We start from the raw sequence: 21,350 nt of genomic DNA, 5'->3' as shown, positions 1-21,350 counted from the left end.
TGTTTGACAGAACAATTCCCCTTAGAAATAAAATTCTTTAAACAGCGGATCACTAAATAATGAAGGGTAGAATGCCTAGTGACCTCCACCAGATTCCTTAAAAGGGCACCCATGGGGATCAAACCATGCTTCTGTACGGGCTCTGCTTCAGTTGGTCTCCCAGAACACTGGGGTAAAGCAAGCCTACAATTCATGCACAGTGTGCTGCCCATAATAACAGGTTACTGACCTCAGTGTGTATGTGGGCACTTACCAAGGGCAGTGTGGTTGTACGCTTCTCCCTGTACACCTCCACAGGAACCTGTCTGACCAACAGTCTGTGTCAGACTACTCAGCTCCTGTGTTAATCTGATTTTCAGAGCCACGATCACTTTGATATGGCTGCAGAAGGAAACAAAAGAGCCAGAAGCCTCACAAACTTTAAACAATTTATTAGAACCCAATATATTAGAACACCTAATTCAGGGTGAAATTACAGTTTAAGACCAAAAAAATGCAATGCTTAAATATGGCATTTACTGTGACTGCTATTCTTAGAATCCTGGTACAGGTTTTTCTTCCTGTGTGATGTCAGTATGGATCTAATGCAGAGCAGGCCCAGCGCTTTGCTTTGAGGGCTGCTCCCCCCCACCTCTCAGACACGTAACGAAGAACTCAGGCCTCAAACACCACCACCAGAGGAAAAAAACCAAACTACTGGAAGGCATCACCAGAAAGTGATGTTTTATTTCTCGTGTGTTTTAAGACTGATTAGCAGAATAATGTAGCAAAACAAAAATCATGCAACTTCTGAAATGTAAAAGGTCCACTGAATGGGCATCAAGCAAGACTGTTATTTCAGACTGGAACCTGAATACAGAGAGAGTACAATCACCCATGTCAAAGGTCCTGTAATTTCTTTTCACAGTAGCCCTTTTGGAGAAGCAGGTTGGGTTAATAACCTCATTATCCACTACTGTAGATCAACGGAATCATCTCCATAAAATACAGAAAGTGCTGAACACATAATACAAAAAGTATCTAACTTACAAACTGGTCAGAGACACAAAAGCAAAGGTGGAAGTGGCAGATGGTTGGAGAGATCTGTACCAAAGTATTACATTGTAAATGAACTTGAGTGACTGCAACACAGGATGGAGTCTCTTGGAACAGAGAAACTCTGCATACAAGGTATTTAGGGAGGGGAGGGGTTGTGCCTTCCCTTCAGGTTCCTGCAATGCTGATGCAGATTTCTTCCCTCCCCCATCCCCACACTACTTGCTCTCTCTCCTTTAACACGTGCACAAAGATCCCCTACAAGCTGTGTTGAATTATTTATATCAGCTTTTAAGATAAGCTATTAGTTACACAACTTTCTCAGGATGTATCAAATTACTGGAACTCTGCTGCCACTGATCTGCAGCTCTAGCTGTGAGTTTTGGTCACTGTACGTGAGAATCAAAATGGTGCTTGCTTCTGAGGCCTGTGCCACTGTCCTTCCTCACTCACATCAAAGAAGGAGCAATTTTTAAGCATTCAGTTTTCATTCTCAAACAATAGCTCACCTGCAAAACACAAAACACACAGCACTCATGAAAAAAGCAGAGTATTTTTGCTCATACAGGAATTACTGTAGAAAAGGAGTCCTCTGGCTGTACATTGTTTCCACAGTGTATTTGGTACATGAGATACAAACTGTACAAGTTCTCCAGTTTACAAAGGTTTCTAATTTGCAGAAACAGCTCGGCCCCTATTTATAATATTGTTTTAAATGTCAAGATTCTTACAGATAAGGTACAGTCTAAGTAATTGGCTCAATGTAACAACAAAAATGTCATTTTAATACAATTTGCAATAGTACAACTATGTACATATGTACAGAACTGTTTCCTTCTGTTGCTTCCCTAACTTTTGAGTATACTTATCTTTAATTATCAGTTTGTTTTAAAGTATGAAACGGCAAAGTAAAAATGGTTCAGTTTTGCAGCACTTCAAGTTCTTCAGCTGAGATCTCATCTGCATTCCCCAATTAACTCAAGCCTTAAAGAACACCGTCACCAAAGCGTGGCTTGCTGTAATCGACGAGGTCGTTCTGTAGGTCTCTTTCTTCATCATCTGCAATGGAAATATTCAGACCAATTCTCACGTGACGGTAATGAAACAAAAGATTAAGCAGGCTTTCCCATGAACACAGTGCTAACTCATCCACCCGCACCTTGTCTGCCTGTGGGAATGGAGTCCCCTCGGCCAACAGGGCAGCACAAGGCCCTGCCTGCTGGCAGCACCTGGGGGTTTGTCCCCGCTGACAAACTGTGACTGCACACTACTGAGCATCTCCAGCTTTGTTCAACTGCATCTCAGACATCTGATGACTTGAGGGATTGTAGAACTACTGTAAATTGAGAATGTTCCTTTATAGGCTTGAAACTCTCCCACTAAAAGCCAACCAGAAAGTCTCTGCAATGTTGGAAGGTTACATCAGCACGGGTTACAAGTTGGCAGAGTTGAAACGCTGCAGGGTTTTACCAGAGGTTGGGAGCCATGCAGGACCAGCACAGAGGAGTCCTTGTGAGCCTCCTCCAAGGCTCTGAACAAACTGCAGAGGAGCTGATACTCTTCCAGCTTACGCCTTAGGTTTGAAAAATGATACTCTGAATTGCCTGTGCTATCAGCATTGTTACAGACTGCTATCCTGCATATCAGACTCAAGTATAAAACTTGAAGGACTCTTAAAAGCACAAAAAGCAGCGTTCAACCTTTCCATGCTTCTTATCAATAGAAATCTGTATTCCCTCAGCCTTGCTAGGAATCAGCAATGCATTCTTCACAGCCAAAACACAACCATCCAGTCAAGCTACCAAGCAGTAAATAAACAGCCATCATCACCCATCGAAACATCTGCTCTTAAACATGCCGTTGTTCTGCAGCTCAGCCAGGAAGCAGAGTGCAGCAGAGCAGCAGAGCAGCTGAGAGCAGCACGTGCAGAGCAGCCTGCAGCTGATGCAAAGCGCCCGGAGCGCCGCAGCTCTGCTGCTCTGCAGGGTGGCTGCTGCTTCGTCCCTGGCTGGGAGAGCGAGCGAAGGCGTTCCACGCTGCAGATCCCACGCGCCTGCCTCTCCTGCTGCTCTCCTACTTCTTGACTCCTAGTCCTGGGACTTGGAGGCTCGTGAAAAATCATGAAAACAAACGCTCAAAACTTGCTCATCCTCACTGTATTCATTTGCTGTAGTGCACAAAAAAAAAAGTAAAATCAAGGAAAATATATCTTGAAGCATCTCTTGCAAGAACTACTGAGGCACGTGATTCTGGCTGCCGTCATTGAGATGGCTCCTGTGTGGTCCCACAAGAAAAGAGGTCCTGAAAGTCCAGTGTGTTTTAACCAAGAAGCTTCTGCTGCGTTGCAAAGCTCGCGGTGTCCCTTACACCCAGGTGAAGGACGCTAGTCCACAGGAGCAGAAAGCAGAGCTCAAGTGACTGCCATCAGCTGCCCCTCCACAAGTTTACTAAGCCGATCGCTTGACGATAACCTGTCTGAAGCTCTAAAACAGTCACAAGTTTATTATCAGCCCACAAGTGAGGCAGGTACACCAGCAGCTACAGCCACTGGCACAGGCTTTTTATCTGCGTGACACACGCTGTTGTTTGGTAGAAGCCACTAATAAAGCATGTGGGCATCACCTGATTGGTATAATCTGCCACCACCAAACATCTACTGGTGCAGAAGCCAACAGTGTCCGTTTCACTTTGCATTTCAAACAGGTGAACTGAAAGGAGAAATGCCAGTTTGGATGCTGGTGTTCACAGGAAGGCATCTCCCAAATTTCTCTGTTTTCCTCATATTTCAACATAAGGCCCATGCAATTTTAGTGGTAACAGAAAAACACATTTAACCAAACTGCTTTGTTTACACATACCAGATGCTTTGTTCTAGCCTAATGCAGAACCACGTGATGTTTTCCTAATAGTTTTGAGGCAGAAATTCAGTGGGTTTTTCTTTTTATAACCTCCAAACAATTATAACAACCCCTCCTCCAAAATCCCACAATTCCACCTTCTCTTCCCCTGCTGGTAAATTAAGTACAAAACCTAAAGCAGACACTTCTAAAATGCTGCTCTGGCAGTACCACTCTCCACACAGAACAAGCCAACAAGTCACCAGGAGACAAGGCAACGGATGGTTTGGAACACGAAGCCAGAGGTTGTAATGTGCTGCTTGGGCTGTTCTGCAGGAAGAGCCCCCAGGTCAGCCTTCAATCTTCACTACATGGCACAAAATCTCTTCTGTCTGTGCAGATGTGAACAGACTGGGCAGGAAAGTCCAAAGCGAAAGCCACCACAGCACTGAGCTGAGAGGTGTCACATCAGCAAGTGAAAGTTCTGAGGCCACTTTCAATTGCAGCTCCTACACAGCAAGCTGCATAACCACAACCTCTGGTTTCTATCAGTTCTCCAGCACTCACTCCCACGTTGAGCCCATCACTGCATAAGCTGCTGGCAGCGCACCATTCAAGGCACCTGTACTGGTTCACAGCTCACTGGATATTGCTTCTGGCTACCTCAAGCCATTGGTTTTCTCGCAGAGCCACCACAGCAGTGTTGGTAAGCAGGCAGTTCCATGCTGGGGGCACAGCGCAGCGTTTGCAGGGCCTGCAGTGCTGCTCTGCTGCCTCGCCGTGCTGCTGGGCATCTTCAGCCCGGCACAGAGGCAGCGGCTGCAGAAGGCTGCCTGCAGGCTGAGCCACACGAATGGCACAGGGCAGCACTGGCACTCACTCATGTCAGGAGTCACCCTTTGAAGTCCAGTTAAGGAAGCGATGCAGAGAGCAGCCAGGCATCGCCCACTGCATATGAGGGAGAACTGAACTAAATAACGACCAAAACTCAACTCAATCCACACCACTGCTCGAATTTGCAGAGTGCACAGCAGACGTGCCCCACACTGTGCTTTCTTTTGCTCTACAAAACCACGACCATGAGAAACCAGCTTCCTGCTTCCACAGGGCAGTGCCCATCAGTACAGGAGGCCATGTGGACTATTTACACTCATTTGGAAGCTGGCCTTAACAATCCGTTCAGAACCTCATTAGAGCACACCCAGAGGGACGGGCATTTGTAATCCAGAGCAACTAAAGTCCCCTGCTACAGCTCTGAATGGAAGTGTAGCAGCCAGCCCACGTCACCTGGAGCAGCAGCACTTTTCATTTTCACCAGTGAGCAAATTAATTGCCCAGGGTTCTGATCCACACCGTTCTTGTGCTTGTTCTTGTGTTTCAAACTACCAGCACAGCCACTGCACAGTCTGCATGCAGCAGTGCACGCTAACAGAAATCAGCTGCATTCTATCAGCTTTTCCTATTCCTATGCTTGGATGACAATAAAATCATTGACAACCCACCAGTTAAAAAACCTGCATTGCAAGGATCAAAATCAGGGTGCACACAGAACTTGAAGAGTTACAGCCCTCCCATCCTCTGCACTCCCCCTTTATTTTGCATCATTTCCTTAATTGGAAATACTGTAAATGTTTCAGCAGACATTTCCAACCTCCAGACATGCAAGCCCTTCACAAGACGTTACCAAACAACTACATGGAGAACGGCAGACAACGTGGCAGCTGCACAGCAGACAACAACAGAGAGGTGACACAGTGAGATGCATGCATGGGGGGCAACATGCAGGGATGGGTGTTAGGCTGAGTTCTGCAGTTTGGTTGACAAGGGGAACCAAAGTCTGTTGAATCTGTGTAGGATGCACAAAAAGTTACACCATACTTGATATCTGGGACTTGGTTGTGTGCCACCTCAGTGCAGGTGTGACTTCAGTTAGCAGGAGTCAAAAACCACTGATGCAGTTTTAAGTAGAGAAGTGTAATGCCAAAGACTGCGTCCCCAGCCAGCTATGCACCACGTCTGTGTTTAGAAAACCACTTCTAAAATTTGAAACATCTCGATTTCCCTAGCAGAAGTTGTGCAAAATTGAAATAAGCAATGGGAATATTCTGAGAGCTGCTGTAACAGTGCTTTCAAATGGAAAGCGAGCTGAATTTTAAAGATGGCCTAAAGCTTGTTTATTCCGTATTATAAATTGCAGATCAGCCAAAATTAATGGGGCTTTACACAAATTCAACAAGAACACTCAGTGTGGATTTCATTACAGTGGGATGGAGATAAGGCCCAAGCTCACCTTGGACGTCTTCTTCTCCACCATCACCATCCTCTTCCTCATTGTAAGCCAGCTCAGCCTGTTTGTCTGCCTCGTACTCACCCACGTTACCATCATCCCCATTATAATCTGCCAGTTTAGAACCCTGCTGCGGATCAACAGGGGATTCATTCTCATCAAAGAATCGGCCTGCGAAGTAGGCAAAGGATTAAGTCAGAAGCAGAGAGGAAAGAAACAGGAAGACTCTAAATTAAAGCAGCCTGCAGGTTAGGATATTCAGGTTTCTGTAGCAGCTTTGACTGGAGGAAAAAGGGAGTAGAAGGGAGAGTGTGTGTGCAGGAGGGACAACAGTGCTGCTTAGGAACACCTCCATGGAGACAGCATGGCCTCGATGGCTCTGGACTGGGGCTTGAGATCTGCCTGCTGTGGGCTTCGCTTCGTAGGAAGGAGCAGGGGAAGCACCCATACAAAAAGCTCCACTGCTGGTTATCTACAAGCACACCACAAATGTGCTCTGCTTTTACCAAATGCTGAAGAGCACAGAGGGAAAGTTTTTGTACCCAGACGTTGTCCTGAACCAAAAAAAAAGGAGCAAAACATTGCTGACTTTGTACATGGAAAAGGAGCTTCCAGCGTGGGCGCCGTGCTGCCAAGGGTACCAACCTCACACAGACCTGCCTTGCTTTTTCTTCAGGCCCCCAGTTGATCTGGGTAACACCCAGGTAACGTTCCAACTGCAGTATTTTTGTATCACAGCAAAGGATTAAGAACTGTTCCACACAAACAATTCTTCCAACAACAAACCAGAAGAATAATTAGCTGCAACTATAAAACGACTGCAAACGAGCACACAGTGAAAGGTTCAGGCGTAACATCAAGTTCAGACCTGGGGTGTAATGAGGTACAAAGGAGAAACGGTCAAGACCACAGAATTCAGTCTGCTTGTCCACGGCTTAAAGAAAGCAACACTAACCAAGGGCACGGGGCTGGAGACTGTGCATAAAGGAGAACGGGGTCGAAGTGCAACGCAATCATTGCAGACTGGAGACAAACCAAGCAAAAGGCCTGCCAGGGCAGATGTGAAGTGATCTGTGTTGGAAGCAATTAAACACAGAAGTAAAACTGATGATTTCCACATCAGGAATAAAAAAGTGTTTGGGTCACAATGGACAGATGTGAAAATGAATTTTTCCCTTAAAACAGTGAAAACTGGTACGTGGCAGTATATAAAATTCAGAGCAGAAACAGTAACAGGGCTTGAAAAGCAGAAGGGTGGCAGCTAGTGCCCTCACATGTACAGACACTGCTGCCTAGGATGTGTTTGTACATCAGAGGTTTGATTTGTTCACTCTCTATTCATCTCTGTAATTCACTAATCCTTGTGATGTTGTCTTTATTTTTGGACGCTGCCTTCTACAAACAACTGCACAATTTGCACGTTAAATATAAAGTTAGGCATGAGAAAAACTGAAAGCGATTAACTTACGGAAAAAACCAGGGCTGCGGGTGTGCAGAAATGCTACAAGTGTGAGCTGACAGAAGGAAAGGTTAAAACATCAGGAAGGCCTCAGGGAACCCAGCGCCCCACCGACTGCGTGCGCAGAGCCAGGTTGAGGGCTGGAGGCAGCAGGTGACTCCCTGCCCAGCACCAGGAGGGCATCAGCCCTGACACAAGGCACTCACGTGCTCCTGGGGCACCGGGAGCCGGGCCAGCAGAACGGGAGCCAGCAAGGCACCAGCTGCCTGCTGAACCAGGCACGGGCAGCAGCGCTGCCTGGAATCTGAACCAGCAGCACGTGGTGGCGTCGTGGGCTGCTGCTCAGCTCACTGCAGACGTGAGCTGCTGTCTGGAACCAGGCATGACAAGGGCTGTTTGAGTGAGCGGAACGTTGCCGCAAAGCGGGAGAGGCGACTGACAGCAGTGCGATGTCCCATAAGGATGCAGTGGATGCTAAAGGCCATAGGGAGTGTTTGACAAAAGGAACTCAGACAGTAGTTGGGTATCGCTAACCTGGACCCTCGTGCAGCCCTTGCAGCAGCTGCTGATGCTCACACTGAGGCACCTTACAGCTTCACACAGCAGCACACACTGCAGCCCTGCTGCACTCCCACTTCCCCCCCCCAGGCACGAGCACCGTGTGCCTGCTGCACTTCTGTCAGCCTCCGCCTCTTCTGAAACCATACAGCTGCCATGTTGGCACCTCCACACCTGGTACCAAAGTCAATTTTTAAATCCTTTTAAAATCTGTGCTAATAAAATGAAAAAAGAAAGCATATTTCTGAAGAAGCTTCACAATTCTGAAGCTGGGCAGATGTGACAGCCCAACCAACAAGAGGTTGTTGGCGTGCATCAGCTCATGGGATGAGACAAGATGGCAGCGCCCAGAAACCAAACCCCAGCCAGGCAATCGTCTGCAGTGAGAGATGCATGCTGGAGCTGCTCTCCTCTAGGCCAGAAGGACTAATTTAGCACCAGTGGACCTTTCAAAATGGCCACTGCTGATCAATTAGGAAACAAATCTTACAGAAATAACTAATGCAGGTTTCTAGATGTGAAAGAAATCCTCTTCCTTACCGCATCATTATGATGCAAGGTATCACGTGGAAGGGCAAAAGCTGATCAGTGCTTACTGACTCTCAGGTACCCACAGCCTTCAGAAGGGCCATTTCCATCACTGCTCCTGCCCCCCATGCATTGATCCATTCCCAGGGCAGACAGCCAATCCATGTAAAAAGTCAAGAACTGAAACACGAGGCTGTGTCCGTTCTGATGCAGCCGCTCACAGAGTGCAGGTTCTGCAAGAAGCTCATTTGATAAACTGAACAGTCTTGGACATCTCAGGATACGTGAAGTGGAAGAAGAACTGAGCAAACTGCACGCTGATTTTGAGCTACACTATTTACTGAATTAATGTAACTTACTGTATTATTTGAACAGCCTCATCTCTCCAGAAAGAGCCACGAGTGGTATTAAAGTAACGGAAGCCTGCGCTCGTTATCATCTGTTTCCAGGAGCACAGCAGATGCCTGCTCCCCATCCATTCCACCCTGCTCTTTGTAGATCTTTCTCCCTCCTCCTCTTTTAATCCCCACCCAATTCCTTCTGCCTTCACCTTTCCAATCTTTGTCATTTAGAGCCACAGGATGGCCTCAAAGCACTAGACAAGCAGAGAACGTACTCCGAATTTGTCTCCTCCCTGCCATTCTTGTTAACACACTCTAGAAGAAAACACTGTTAGTGACTGTTGGGCGTATTGCTTTCTACTGAACTGCTCATTTTCTGCTTGTTACTGTCCTGTGCACCTGACTTTCCATTCTTAATTGCAAACTACTTTCACGTTTTGCAAACTCCCACGTTGCTGAAAGCACCCCTCTTACATCCTGTTTATCAGCCAGCAGGAAAAGACACACCTCTGTAAACCTGGTGGCTGTTTGCTTTTTCCAGACTGCTTCCTATGTCTGGCATAAAGTTACGCACCCATAAATTAGCAATTTATTCCTGACCAAATCTCCATTAGTTTTCTGCAACGAAGTCCCATCCTGCTTTTGCTCCTCTGAATATACATTTATCACTGACATAGTTTGTTCTTGAAAAATCCACGTAAAGCACTTTATTCTATTCAGACTGATTGAGAATTTGTTCATTTTTCATTCTGGATATCAAGGCCAGGCTGCTGGAACTCCTCAAATCACTTCACTTTTTAGATGTATCTTCTTGCATTTCTCAAAGCTGTTAAAGGCTCAAAAACTACTCCAGATAGCTTCCCAAACCTCTTGATAAGGTTTTGCACCATCTATGGGCTGTAGCATCTGAGCTCATGGGGGAACAGGGGGGTGGGGGAGAAGGAGAGCACGCACTGAATGCCCCACACCTGAACACCTGGTGCCATTATACCTCAACATCTATCAGCTCACAAATCTGACTAGGAGCTCACAGGCCCTATTACAACTGAACCTCTGTTTCACAATAGCACCCCAGAAATGCTCCATTTATTTCTGTAAACATTATCCTCAACTTACTTTTAATGTTATTCAAGGACTATTCAATGATTGCTAGGAGCCAGGAATTTTCCTGCCAATTCTCCACGTTAGAGAAGCGCCAGACAAGGCTGGGGCATGGAAAGAAACTGACACAACGTTAACAAAGCAAACTTCCTGCACCAACCCTTACAGGACAAAAAAGGCCTCCACAGCTTCATGATTCCAAGGGCTGTCTGTGCTTCCAGAAGGCTTTTCCAGGCTTAAACCAGTTCATGATTCAACAAAAGCAGGACTGCTCACCCAGCCCCAGAACTAACGGCGTTTACTGGCAGAACGCTCCAGAAACCTTCCTTACTGCTTTCAGACTCAGAAGAGGGTTGTGAGTTCACATGTAATGCTTTGTCTCAGAGTACAGATTCTGATCACAGAAACCAAAGCCTAAGGGAAAGCTGCTTCACCTCTGGGTGAAAACAAATTCAAAGCTGAGTTTATAATGTGCACGTAATTAAAAATCCACACCTTGCTCAGGTAAAAACAGGGACGAAGTGTTGTAGCAATACGTTTGTTTTCCTGGAATCGTGCCTTTGTCACCCAAATGCTAAACAGCTGGAATGAGTTTTTGAAAACAACTGGTGAAGGTATGCCTCACCAGTGCACCCACAGCACACACAGGAGCACCCAGTACAGCACACAGCTCAAACACGACAGCGTTACCTGCAAGGTGGAGATGCATTTCAGAATCAACAGTGCAGAGAAACCACGGGCATTTCTGCAGACTCTTACCTGCTGTCCACCCACTACATCAGCATTACTACCATCACACACTGTAAGCAATGTATGATTTGCTCCTTTGTGAAGGCTTCTTTCTTTGGCAGCATCACTGCAGAGAGGAGCTCTGGAGATCACGCTGTGCCAACACACAGACCTACAACATCAAAGCTCCCCGGTGTAAGAGCTGAGTTGTGGTGAGTTTGCCCCAAACTCGTATGTAAGTCAAGCAACACAACATGAATGTAAGTCACCCTATCGTGCACTGACCAAAAGTTTTAACTTAGCAATCTATTTAAATGCAGTACTGTCCTGAAACATTTTGAATGCCAATAAGCAAATGATTTTCACATGCTGGCTGACTACATATGAGCGATGACACGCTCAGGTGCTTGTTTGGCTTTAGAGACACAACAACATTACGTTTCCTTTCAGGCTTACTCTCCAGAAGAGCACCTGCTGTAATGGTTCCTATTTTCCAAATAAGCAGCATTAGAACAGATGGAAAGCAAAACAATTCTCCTACTACATTGATGTATATGACATTCACCAACTTACTTTGCTTCATCTTTTGCAAGTCGACAGCTCTGCTTTTCTGAAGGTCTATATGGTCTGCTTCAATTTTGTTTTCATTCTGACTTTCCATATTTTCACCAAAATTTAAGTGCTGAAGAGAGTTTGGAGGTCTCTCTTTCGCAATATCAGCATTTCCATCGTTGTCACTACGCAGACCTACAGAAAAAGGAGTGCATTCAGTGCTTGCATGGTTCCAAAGAAAGGTTTTAATGCTACCGTAAAAAATAATCACATTTTAATAAATAATCAACTCCTGATGATTTGCTGCAACCCCAACCAGTGCCCACACAGAGGATTACTGAGTTCTATTACACTCTCCTGTCCAGTGGAGAAATCTTTAAGCGTTTCTCTTTGTAACTTCTGGTTGTCAAATTTGGCTGAAGTTGACCAAAAGGCTCAGAAATGATTGGGTACAAGAGGGAGCATAAGGAGACCACGTAAGCAGCAACCACAGTGCCTCAGAAGCCCACACTAAAAATACATTCAATCTGGTATCCAGCAGAAATCATTTTTTCTTCTCTCTGTAATAGTACCAAATGAAGAGAGTGCTGGACACCTGCACCAAGTATCCATGATAAAATAGCAGATATTAATTGGGAAGTTTGGCACAAAAGGTTGGCACATCATCTGCCAGTCAGCATTTTACCTGGTGCCAGATTTGGAGCGTGGGGCTGTTCAGTTGGAGGGTGAAGCACAGACTGATGATTATCGCTTCTGGGAGCTGAAATAAGTGGCTTCTTTATAGCTAGAACAAAAACATTGAGAAAAGCCTTAATGTGAAACCAGCAATACAACAACTCCTCTTCCTCTGACAATCCTACAAACATTTTGTTTTCAAATCCTGGATGAAAATATGCAGAACAGAACTTCTGGCCAAAAAAAACAAAACAACACCAAACTTCTGGAAGCACTGAAGCGCTCAGTTTTGAGGATTCAAAGCTGTAACAAACAGTAGAAATCTTCACATCCTGTATTTCAGTTGAACTTCACTAGCACAGACAGCTTTTAAAACTCTGTGCTCATTATGAAACACGTAATATTCACACGGAACACAAATCAGATCAAAAATCCTAACTCTAAGTATTAGAGTATTTCTCCTGACCAGTGGGAGTATCATCAGCTTTAGCAGGGTCATTGTCTTCTATTTCAGGCATGCCTGCATCTCCTCCTGGTTTGACTTTCTCTGCAAGACAAAAACAAGATGTTCTACCTTATTAATCATTAAGACTGTTTCCCTCTTGAGGAGGTCTCTAAGACCAGAAGAAAAGTCCATCATGCACAGCAAATGTCCCACACTGACAAACCAACTACAAGACTTCCCACACTGCTCCATCCAAGTCCTGAAGGCTGCTGTGGAGCACTGATCCCAAAGTCAGTCCAAGCAATCCTCAGAAAAGGATGGGAAACAGATGCACTGCTCTTGGTAGCTGAGTGGGAAAAGCTTGCTTTAAGAAACTGACTGGAAAAGACACCGAACTGATACAAAAAGGTGCAGGTTCAGCAGCAGAAGTAGAAGCAAGGAGAACTCAAACACCTTTTAGAGGGGCCTGGAGGCAGGAAACAATTGCAAGTTATTCACTGAGAGCTTCCTGCACAGCTCCTGGTGATCAAAGGCTCCCACTGTTCCTGCTGAGTTTCTCAGCTACAGACTTCTCACAGAGATTTTGGTGCTCCTCACCTCCTCTGGGCAGAACCCAGCTCTCCACCAACACTCCCCTTCCCCAGCTCACCACAAGACATTTCATGATGAGCAGAGTGGCAATCCCCAGTTGACAGCTGGCCACGTGAGGAAGGAGATGCCAAACAAATGATAAAGATGAACACAAAATTGTGCAAGAAACTGCTTTCACAGAAAGGCCCAGAGAAAGGACACGACAATCTATGGATACATCTTGCAACTCATTGCTTTGCTGCAGGTGATTCTGTACAGCACTGAGGACACAACACCTTTGGCCACTACACACCAGAAATGACCCAAAAAAGAGAAATACCTTTGCCATTTACACCACGATCTGAAGGCAGCTCGTTATTTTCTGCATTTTTAACTTCCATCTCTGGAACAATCTTAGACATTGCCTGGTCATCACCATTGGGATTTATCTCAGCATCTTTGATGGACTGAATTCTCTGCGTTGCCTGTTAGAACAAATTAATTAGAACAGTTATTAAGCACAGCTGTGAAAGTTAAAAACAAACAAGCACAGAACACCATAAAGTTAAGATTTGCTTTGGACAAACCAAATCACATCTATGAATCAGATGTTCACCAACGCAAACAACAGCACAAGTCCTCTATATATGAACTTCAGTCCTGAGAGTTGGAGCTGTGCTTCTGGGCACATAACAGAGTGTAAAGCACTGTGGCATCCATACAATAGCCAAACCATTCATAACTGTGAATAACATCTGAGCTATTGCAAAGGAATGGCAAGACGACCATTACCATTCCACAACACGTTAGTTTCAACTGACATGGAACAAGCACAGAACTTGGAAAGCTATTTCCATGGGTTCTGCACAAGCCAGCATTGCCTCTAGCAGGCACCTACCTCATGCAATTCACAAATAAACAAGAGTGTATGGGCACACAGAAGAAATTACCACGGTAAGAAAGTTAAGGTCATCTCAGCTCTTAAATATATCACAAAGTGGTAAAGACACCCCAGGCCTCACACCTCAGGTCACAGACTTAAAAGCAATCCTAAACTTCAAGATCTGACTGAAACCCACTCACAGCAGACCAAAGAATGAAGCCCGATCTTCAAGGCTTAGTTCAGTGACTGAGCAAACGGGCAGATGGCCTTACTGACACCCAGCCCAGCATTTCATCAAAGCTCAGAGGAGAAATGTGCAAGCCCTCATATATCTGAACTGCTGCGTCAACAACCAAAGGACTTCAGGTTCTTCTGTTTCAAAGGAACGTAACTCTGCCTCACCTTTTGTTCCTGAACAATCTGGTCCATTAATTTCTTCATGTTTTCTTCATGTTGCATTCTCATTTCCTTGATCTGCTGCCCACACTGCAGACTTAATTAGAAATACATGATCAGTCATATTTCATTTGTTGGATTTGTTATATCCGCTCTCCCATAAACATAACAGGGACAAAAAATGAAGAGGCACAAAAAGCAAAACCCGAGCTGCAAGCAGAACAGCCTGTCCAAAACCCTCTGTCCTGGAATGAGATGTGGATGGAGTGAAAATGGACTGAATACAGGAAAAAGGTGGAACTGGAAAAACAAGGACAAAGCACAGAAACAGTAAAATAACAGAAGTGCCTCGAATGGCTCTCCTCCAAAACCTGGAGAGCAACTGAAAATCCACGCTTCCCAGTTCATCTGTCATCAGCATGCATTTGTTCCACTTGGAAAGCAATGCCTCCCGTGGCTGTCAGCACAGAAGCAGCACAACCAGGACCCTGTTACTGCTACCAGCCCAAACAACATCCATGAATGACACAGCTGAGTCTCCCAGTGTCTCTAACACAGCACACAGATCCACACAAGCCAACACGACGCCCATCTCACACAAACCTGCAGACACCCAGCGCAGCACAAACAGGAAATCTGCTTCTCCACGACAGTTTTGAGCACTGCTCAGTGCTAATCTCTGCTATTCCTTAGGCTTCAGAAGGACCAGTTCTCCCCACTGCTCTACTGTGCTTGAAATCTCACTTACACACGGTGTTTTAACTTCAGTTTGATGCATTTCTCCGTTAGGAAGGCAGACCTGACTATTCCAGTGGCTTACAGAACTTTGCTCACCAAACTCTTCCGCACGCTCGTTAACTCAGATCTCAACATTATAAACACTGAACAATTCAAATTAGATTTTGCACAGGATACATATCTCACTTTTATATCAGAATAACAGCTAGATGTTTGATTTTAATGTTTTAAGTTAAAGTTGCATCATCAAACGGGTACCCTGAGTTTGAGGGTTACGTGTACAACTCACCTGTCTTCTAACCAAGGCAGACTGGTGTCACACACACACAAAGGACAGTTCTGAGCCTCCAGCAGACATACCTGTCGTACTCCAGCCTCCTCATAAGGTAAGTGTTGTTCTTCTTGTACTCGTGAAGCTGATCTTCCTGGCGGATGAATTCCTGACGTAATTCTGCCAGTTGTTCTGGGCCAAAGAGCACAAGTCAGTATTAACATACAGTCTGAATGCAAAATGCCCCACGGCAACACGTCTGCTATTGCTGTGTGAGTTTAAAAGTTGCTCAAGTTTTGTCGTTTCTTCTACATATAAAGATTCTTTATCTTGAAAAAGATTCCACCTTATTTCAGTGTGCCAAACATCGCTACAGAACATAGAGCAGCTCCAATACTACAGAACCAATGCTAAAAAGGCTGAATTGTTCATTAACTTCTGTTCAGAAGCGGCACACGGTGCCATCTCACCTGTCTGGGAACCCTCCCCAGTCTCCTAAAAAGAATCTGTTACTCTGAGTAACACAGGAGCACCGCTAAGTTGCCCTTCTTCAGCAACAAATGTACCAAGGAAGTATCTTCACACTGCTCAAAAAAACCCTGATACAACTGTTCCAATGGTTTTTCTCCTGCTTCTCAGGACACAGATAACCATTTAAATGCTAACAGCAGCCCTACAGACAGGCAGAAAGGCCAAGATGCTGTTTGCAGGTATGCACAAACCTGGGTGTTAGCTGGCCCACTTTTGCCCCCACGGCACGTTTCCAACACCTGCAAGGACGGCCCTACAGGCCCCCAGCACTGCTGGGCCAGCTGTACTGAACTGGTCGTGAAAACAACTGCAGCATCTTGGAAGCCAGCAGTGCCAGAACAGAACCTCACTGCAGACAGGAGCGCCGAGGCCGTGGGCACCAGCCGTGCACTGAAGTGCAGAGCACTCAGCCAACGAGCACTGCACACATCAGCCTCTGCAGCACACCCAGCACTCCATCCCACAAACACCCTGCAGCACTGGGCAGTTACAAAGTACAGCACGGCCACGAATTCCTTACCCTTCAAACGATGTATGTCTGCCATCTGGTACGATATGTTGTTCTGCAGCTTCACCTGAAAGGCAGAAACGTTCCATCACTGCAGTCTTCAGCAGAATAGAGAGGGTTTAGACTGTAAAGATTCAAATGCTTCTTCACTCATTCTTTTTTCGTTATGAAAAAGAGCAGATTGTGCCAGGACTGCAGCAAGCTCCCTGCATCCCAGTGCTGCAAAGGGGGCAATGGATTCCCAAAGTCAAAGCGTAAGTTTATAAAAATAAACAAGCAGCATCATTAGCAAAACATCTTTTATCTGCTGTATATTTTAAGCAAATATTTAATGTGACACTACATTAAGTTCTTAACACAAATTATACTTTTAAGAGAGAATCTGGCACCAGTAGACCTCCACAACTGCTACGTGTTGGGTATTTTCAGTCAGGAAAAAACAGCAGTTGCAATAGAAAGAAATGCATACAAAGTCATGGAGCAAAGGTGTGTTCTCTTGTTTTTACAAACGAAAGCAGAAGTTAAGATAAAAATGGACACAGAGCATAGTGAGACAAGGTGGCACAATGCCATCAGCAGGCAACATGGATGCTGCCATTACTTATCCTGCAGTTCCACAGCTGATGTGGGGGTGACTACAGGGTGCTGAGGCAGCTCGGCACCGAGGCTGATGCTCTCAGTGACCTCCTGGAATACCACAGACTGCATTTAGCTGTCTGAAAAAAAGCAGAGTAACACCAAAAACACGCAGAAAGCTTGGGCTCGAGGGTTCTGACACACAGCTTTGGCACCACTTGAGGCCCTGTTGTCTCTGCCTCCTGAGAGCCCCCACTTCCACCACTGTTAAAGGAACGCAGCACGAGCACAGCTGGCAGCTTTTATTCCCAGCCAGGCCCTACAGCGTCCCCCAGAGCAGCTGCCAAACAGACACACGTCCATCCCTCCGCAGCGTTTCCTCCACAACACCCAGCTCCCCTTTTCCCACACCCTCCTTTCCGCTCCGCAGACTCGTGCTGCTGGCAGGCTGACCCCTGTGGCAGCTCCCGGGGGCTGCGGTGCCATAGCAGGGTGCAGCCCGGAGGTGGGACTCGCAGAGCTGCTCAAGGAGCCGTTCCCCAAAACACAGCAGCACAGGGCGCAGCCTCCTGGCAGCCCCAGAAGCCTGACTGTGCTGCTGGGATCTGAAAGCAGCAGCCCGCAGGGACACCCAAAGAGCCTCCTGGGCATGACGCAGCCACACGTCTGAGAACCAGCTGTATGCACCCTGCCCAGCATGAAATCAAAACCGCTCCAGACAGAGAACACCCAAATCAAAGGAGAGAGCTTGCTCTGGGCTTCCTGCGCTCTATTTGAGCAGCACAAGCAGTGCCTGCAGCAAGGACTGCACACAGAAGGCCGACAGAAGAGCTGAGCTCTGCTCCTATGGGCGCCCGTCCTGCCAGCTCAGCACCAGAGAGGGGAGCAGTGCAGGCAGGGTTACTGACCACGAGTAAAGAGGTTCCCTTTAAAAGCACTTCTGTTTCCAGAGAAAGCCAAAAGCAGGCGATGTCAAACAAAAAAAATGCAAAATCACCAGCAATAATTACCAATTTTTTCCTGTCATCCACTCTAATGCAATTCTTCCCCAGAACACAACAAACCCACAAACAGCAGAGATCCTGCAAAGCGCTGGGCTGTTTTCAAACCTTCATCTATCAGAATTCATAACACAGACAGCCCTGCTGCCAGCTCGCTCTTCCTCACCCCATCAAACATCCGAGTTGTGAAGTGGTGGGGAGGAACTGCCTCTCTGCACACAGGAATTTGATTTGGAGATAGGATCAGCTTTATCACACTATCTTTCATTTTGACAACTTTGAGTTTCAGAGAAAAGTGCCAGAATTTATGGCCCAAACTGCCTGGCTGACAGCAAACGTCCCCAGTCCGAGGGATGGAAAGGGAAGAAGCGTTTAATGATTCATCTGTTCCACCTCCACATGCAAAAAAGCCACCCCACAAAGCATGGCACAAATCCAGCTCTTCCAGATCCATGTGCTGCTGGAAGCCAGAGCCGTTTGCACTGCCCATATTCCTCACGGCCTCCCAGAGCCTTTCCAAAGCAGCTGGGAAGCATAGCAGGAATCCCCTGCGATTCACTGAGCTCTGCACAGGAGTATAAACATCAGAAATCCTCTGCTTGCCAGAGCCAGCTACACACAAGGTAACCCTTCCAATGCTTCTAAACTGCAAGTGCCCCTCGTAACAAAAGGCAGCCCAGAAGAAAGTTACAAACACACCGGAGCTTATCTTCATGTATTTACTGCATTTACCTTTATGTATTTATTGCAGTAAGAACGCAGGTGGTAACTGCTTCCCAATGAAACAAGCAGTGAGCTGCAAACACTCACCCCATCTCAGAGCCATTCCAGCCCCCAAACTGCCACCAAAGCAGCACCAGCTGTCCATACTGCCCCAAGAATGGCCATTCCCCATTCCCCACCACGGCACGTGCTGGAACAGCACATGAAAGCCCTTTCAAAAGGCTGACAGTAGAAGGAGATGTACTCCACGATCATCCTACTCCATCAAGTGCCCTTTTCCCAACAGTCAGTTACCACCGTGCTGCAGCCCTGGAGATGCTGCTGCTGGGGAGCAAGAAGCAAGAGCAGGAAGCTGCATTCAGCAGCACTGCTGTAGAGCTACAGCTCTGCAAACTGAGGAGCTGTGGAGGAGCTCTGGCAGAAAAGGACACAGCCAGCTGCTTCTTCCAAGGGAGTTTCACCAAGCAGCTTCGTCCCACGAAGCAGCACTTCAAAGCACCAACCAAGGGACAAAGATGTATTACACACTGGCACAGCCAGCAACAGCTCTGCAACAAGAAAGGTGAGCTCCTGAGAGCTGCAAGAGCAGACACAGATAGGAGCCCCCACACAGCGCGCGGCGGCCGTTTGGAAGCTCTCCACCACAAAATCCTGCCACTCAATCTTCCTACTGAGCTGACTGCAAAGGGATGCATAAAGCTCTGAAAAAACATCTCCTGGCAATATGCAAAGCAGTATGAAACACTGAGGAACCAACCGACAGCACGTGCATCACCTCCCAGCCCCGGCACAGTCACTGCCTCTGCCTGCTGTGAGCACTGTGTGTTCTGTCACAGCTCCTCTTCACAGCTCACCTCCAGCACAAAAGGAAGCTTTTGCACATTCCTTTTCATTTCAGTATATTTCCACTTCCAGAAACACTCTTTTCTTCCAAATTGTAGTTACAAAGATACTCTTACTTGTTTTTTCCACCTTCTTTAGAAGACCTTTCCTTGTGAGAGATTCACCTCCAAAGATCAGCTACAACACCTCTGTGAGATTCAGGCAGCTGTGGTGAGCCTACAGAGCGGATCGAGCCTCATTTACCATCACTTGTTTCCCAGCTCCTGGCACACCAAGGTAAGATGCTCATCTGTATTTCAGGGACTCCTCCTCACAGCAGCCTGCACACACACGTGGCCCCAGTGCTCTCAGCACTGCCCTGCCAGGATCCTCCCAGCTCACACACCATCCAGCAGTGCTGCCTGTCTGCACTCGGAGTGAAATGGATTGCGTGCATTTTTTTTTCCTTTTATTATTTGTTTTGTTTCCTTTAACAAGACACCAGAACACTTAATTACTGCTGTATATCTGTCACGAGCAAACAAGGGCACAGGGGGACATGTAATGCACGCAGAGGGTAAAGCCAAGGCTATGGGCTTGCTGTGGGCATTGCTGAGCTGGGAGGGAGCATCTGCAGATGTGCTGGCTCCCTCAGCATGGGAAACACGTGGCTGATGTGATGAGCACAAGGCAAAGGGCCGGGAGAGCAGCACAGAGTGCAGCAACAGCCACCAGAATAGCACCTCTCAATGGAGTTTGCTATGAAGCAAAGCCGGGTTCACTGTGAGCATCCAGTGTTGGTGCTTTGTTACAGCTCTCCATCTCACAAACCAACTGGAATCACTGGCATAACTGTGTCCAAGAGCATCCTCACAAAACCGTATTCTGAGAAAATACATACATATATCAGCCCAGTCTTCAGGTGCAATAATTCACACACACCGTGTGCTTGTTCTGGTAACAGACCTTTCTGACTGCTTCCCCTCCGTTCTTTGAGCCACTCACAAGTCCCAGTGCTAAACCTGCCTGCCCCCACTATTTGTGTGCCAACTCAGAGACAGACAGAGCACATCAGCTACAAACCCACAGCTCACCTTCTGCCTTTTACCAGAGGAACCACCTCTCCCAGACCTCACCTCCCCCAACCCAGCGCTGAGCTTTGCTCCCCACAGCCCTCCCACCCGTCCCATCCACGTCAGATACCCGTTTATAAACCACGTTGTTTTCAGTACAGACGGCGTTCGGCGGCACAGATTTCCAAACGAGAGCAGCGCTGCCCTTCGCCACTCGCAGCCGCCCCTCACCACGCACCCGCAGCCGTTCCCCCGCAGGACCCCCCGCAGGCACACGGCGCTCACTGACGCCACGTGTCTCCTTCCCGCGACAGTCCCACCCGTTTTCTCCCCGCCCGCAATACGTAACGCCTGGAGCCCGGCGCTCACCCTGCTGTCCTCGCAGCGCTTCACCTGCCCGTCCCTGGCCTGCAGTCGGCTGCTCAGCTGGCTGTAATCCGCCTCCTTCTGCTCCAGCTGCTTGCGGTGCGAATCCACCCGGCCCAGCAGGTCGGAGTTGCGCTTCTCCAGCCGCCCTCGGGCCACCTCGGTGCGCTTGGCCTGGCTCTGCAGCTCGGCCAGCTCCTCCCGCAGCACGGCCTGGCGGGACGCCGCGTTCCAGCAGTTGAAGGCGAGGACGGCGATGACGAGCAGCAGGGCGGCCAGCAGGAAGGAGGGCAGGCGGCCGCCCCTGCGGTTGGCCCCGAAGCCCACCATGGGGGAGGCCGCCGG

At 47.3% G+C, this 21,350-nt stretch overlaps 1 protein-coding gene across 2 annotated transcripts; it reads right to left on the bottom strand.

Annotated features, from left to right (window-relative positions):
* Positions 1-415: 415 nt before the first annotated feature.
* Positions 416-21,350, bottom strand: GOLM2 (golgi membrane protein 2). 2 transcript variants are annotated; one of them, XM_042824748.1, is made up of 10 exons: positions 21,009-21,350; positions 16,457-16,511; positions 15,495-15,597; positions 14,403-14,493; positions 13,458-13,602; positions 12,569-12,649; positions 12,113-12,211; positions 11,449-11,622; positions 6,163-6,330; positions 416-2,094 (listed from the first exon to the last, which is right to left on the bottom strand). In XM_042824748.1, exons 1-10 carry the CDS (start codon positions 21,333-21,335, stop codon positions 2,021-2,023), a joined length of 1,317 nt encoding a protein of 438 aa, XP_042680682.1. In that variant the 5' UTR covers positions 21,336-21,350; the 3' UTR covers positions 416-2,020. The 2 variants fall into 2 exon arrangements, with proteins under 2 accessions (XP_042680682.1, XP_042680683.1); XM_042824749.1 differs by lacking the exon at positions 6,163-6,330.

Source organism: Centrocercus urophasianus, unplaced genomic scaffold, assembly GCF_019232065.1.
Source record: "Centrocercus urophasianus isolate 14NV4802_14NV808 unplaced genomic scaffold, USGS_Curo_1.0 seq_23, whole genome shotgun sequence".
In the NCBI taxonomy this organism is placed as follows: Eukaryota; Metazoa; Chordata; class Aves; order Galliformes; family Phasianidae; genus Centrocercus; species Centrocercus urophasianus.
Note: the sequence above shows the minus strand (reverse complement) of the source record. Positions and strands in the feature narration are given on the sequence as shown.

Excerpts from the sequence above, each read along its gene's own strand:
- GOLM2 (XM_042824748.1), bottom strand. The coding sequence starts at position 21,335 with ATGGTGGGCTTCGGGGCCAACCGCAGGGGCGGCCGCCTGCCCTCCTTC. Across the intron at positions 15,598-16,456 it reads AGACATACATCGTTTGAAGG|AACAACTGGCAGAATTACGT; the intron begins GTAAGGAATTCG and ends TCTTTGGCCCAG. Across the intron at positions 12,212-12,568 it reads AGCTGATGATACTCCCACTG|CTATAAAGAAGCCACTTATT; the intron begins GTCAGGAGAAAT and ends TTTTTGTTCTAG.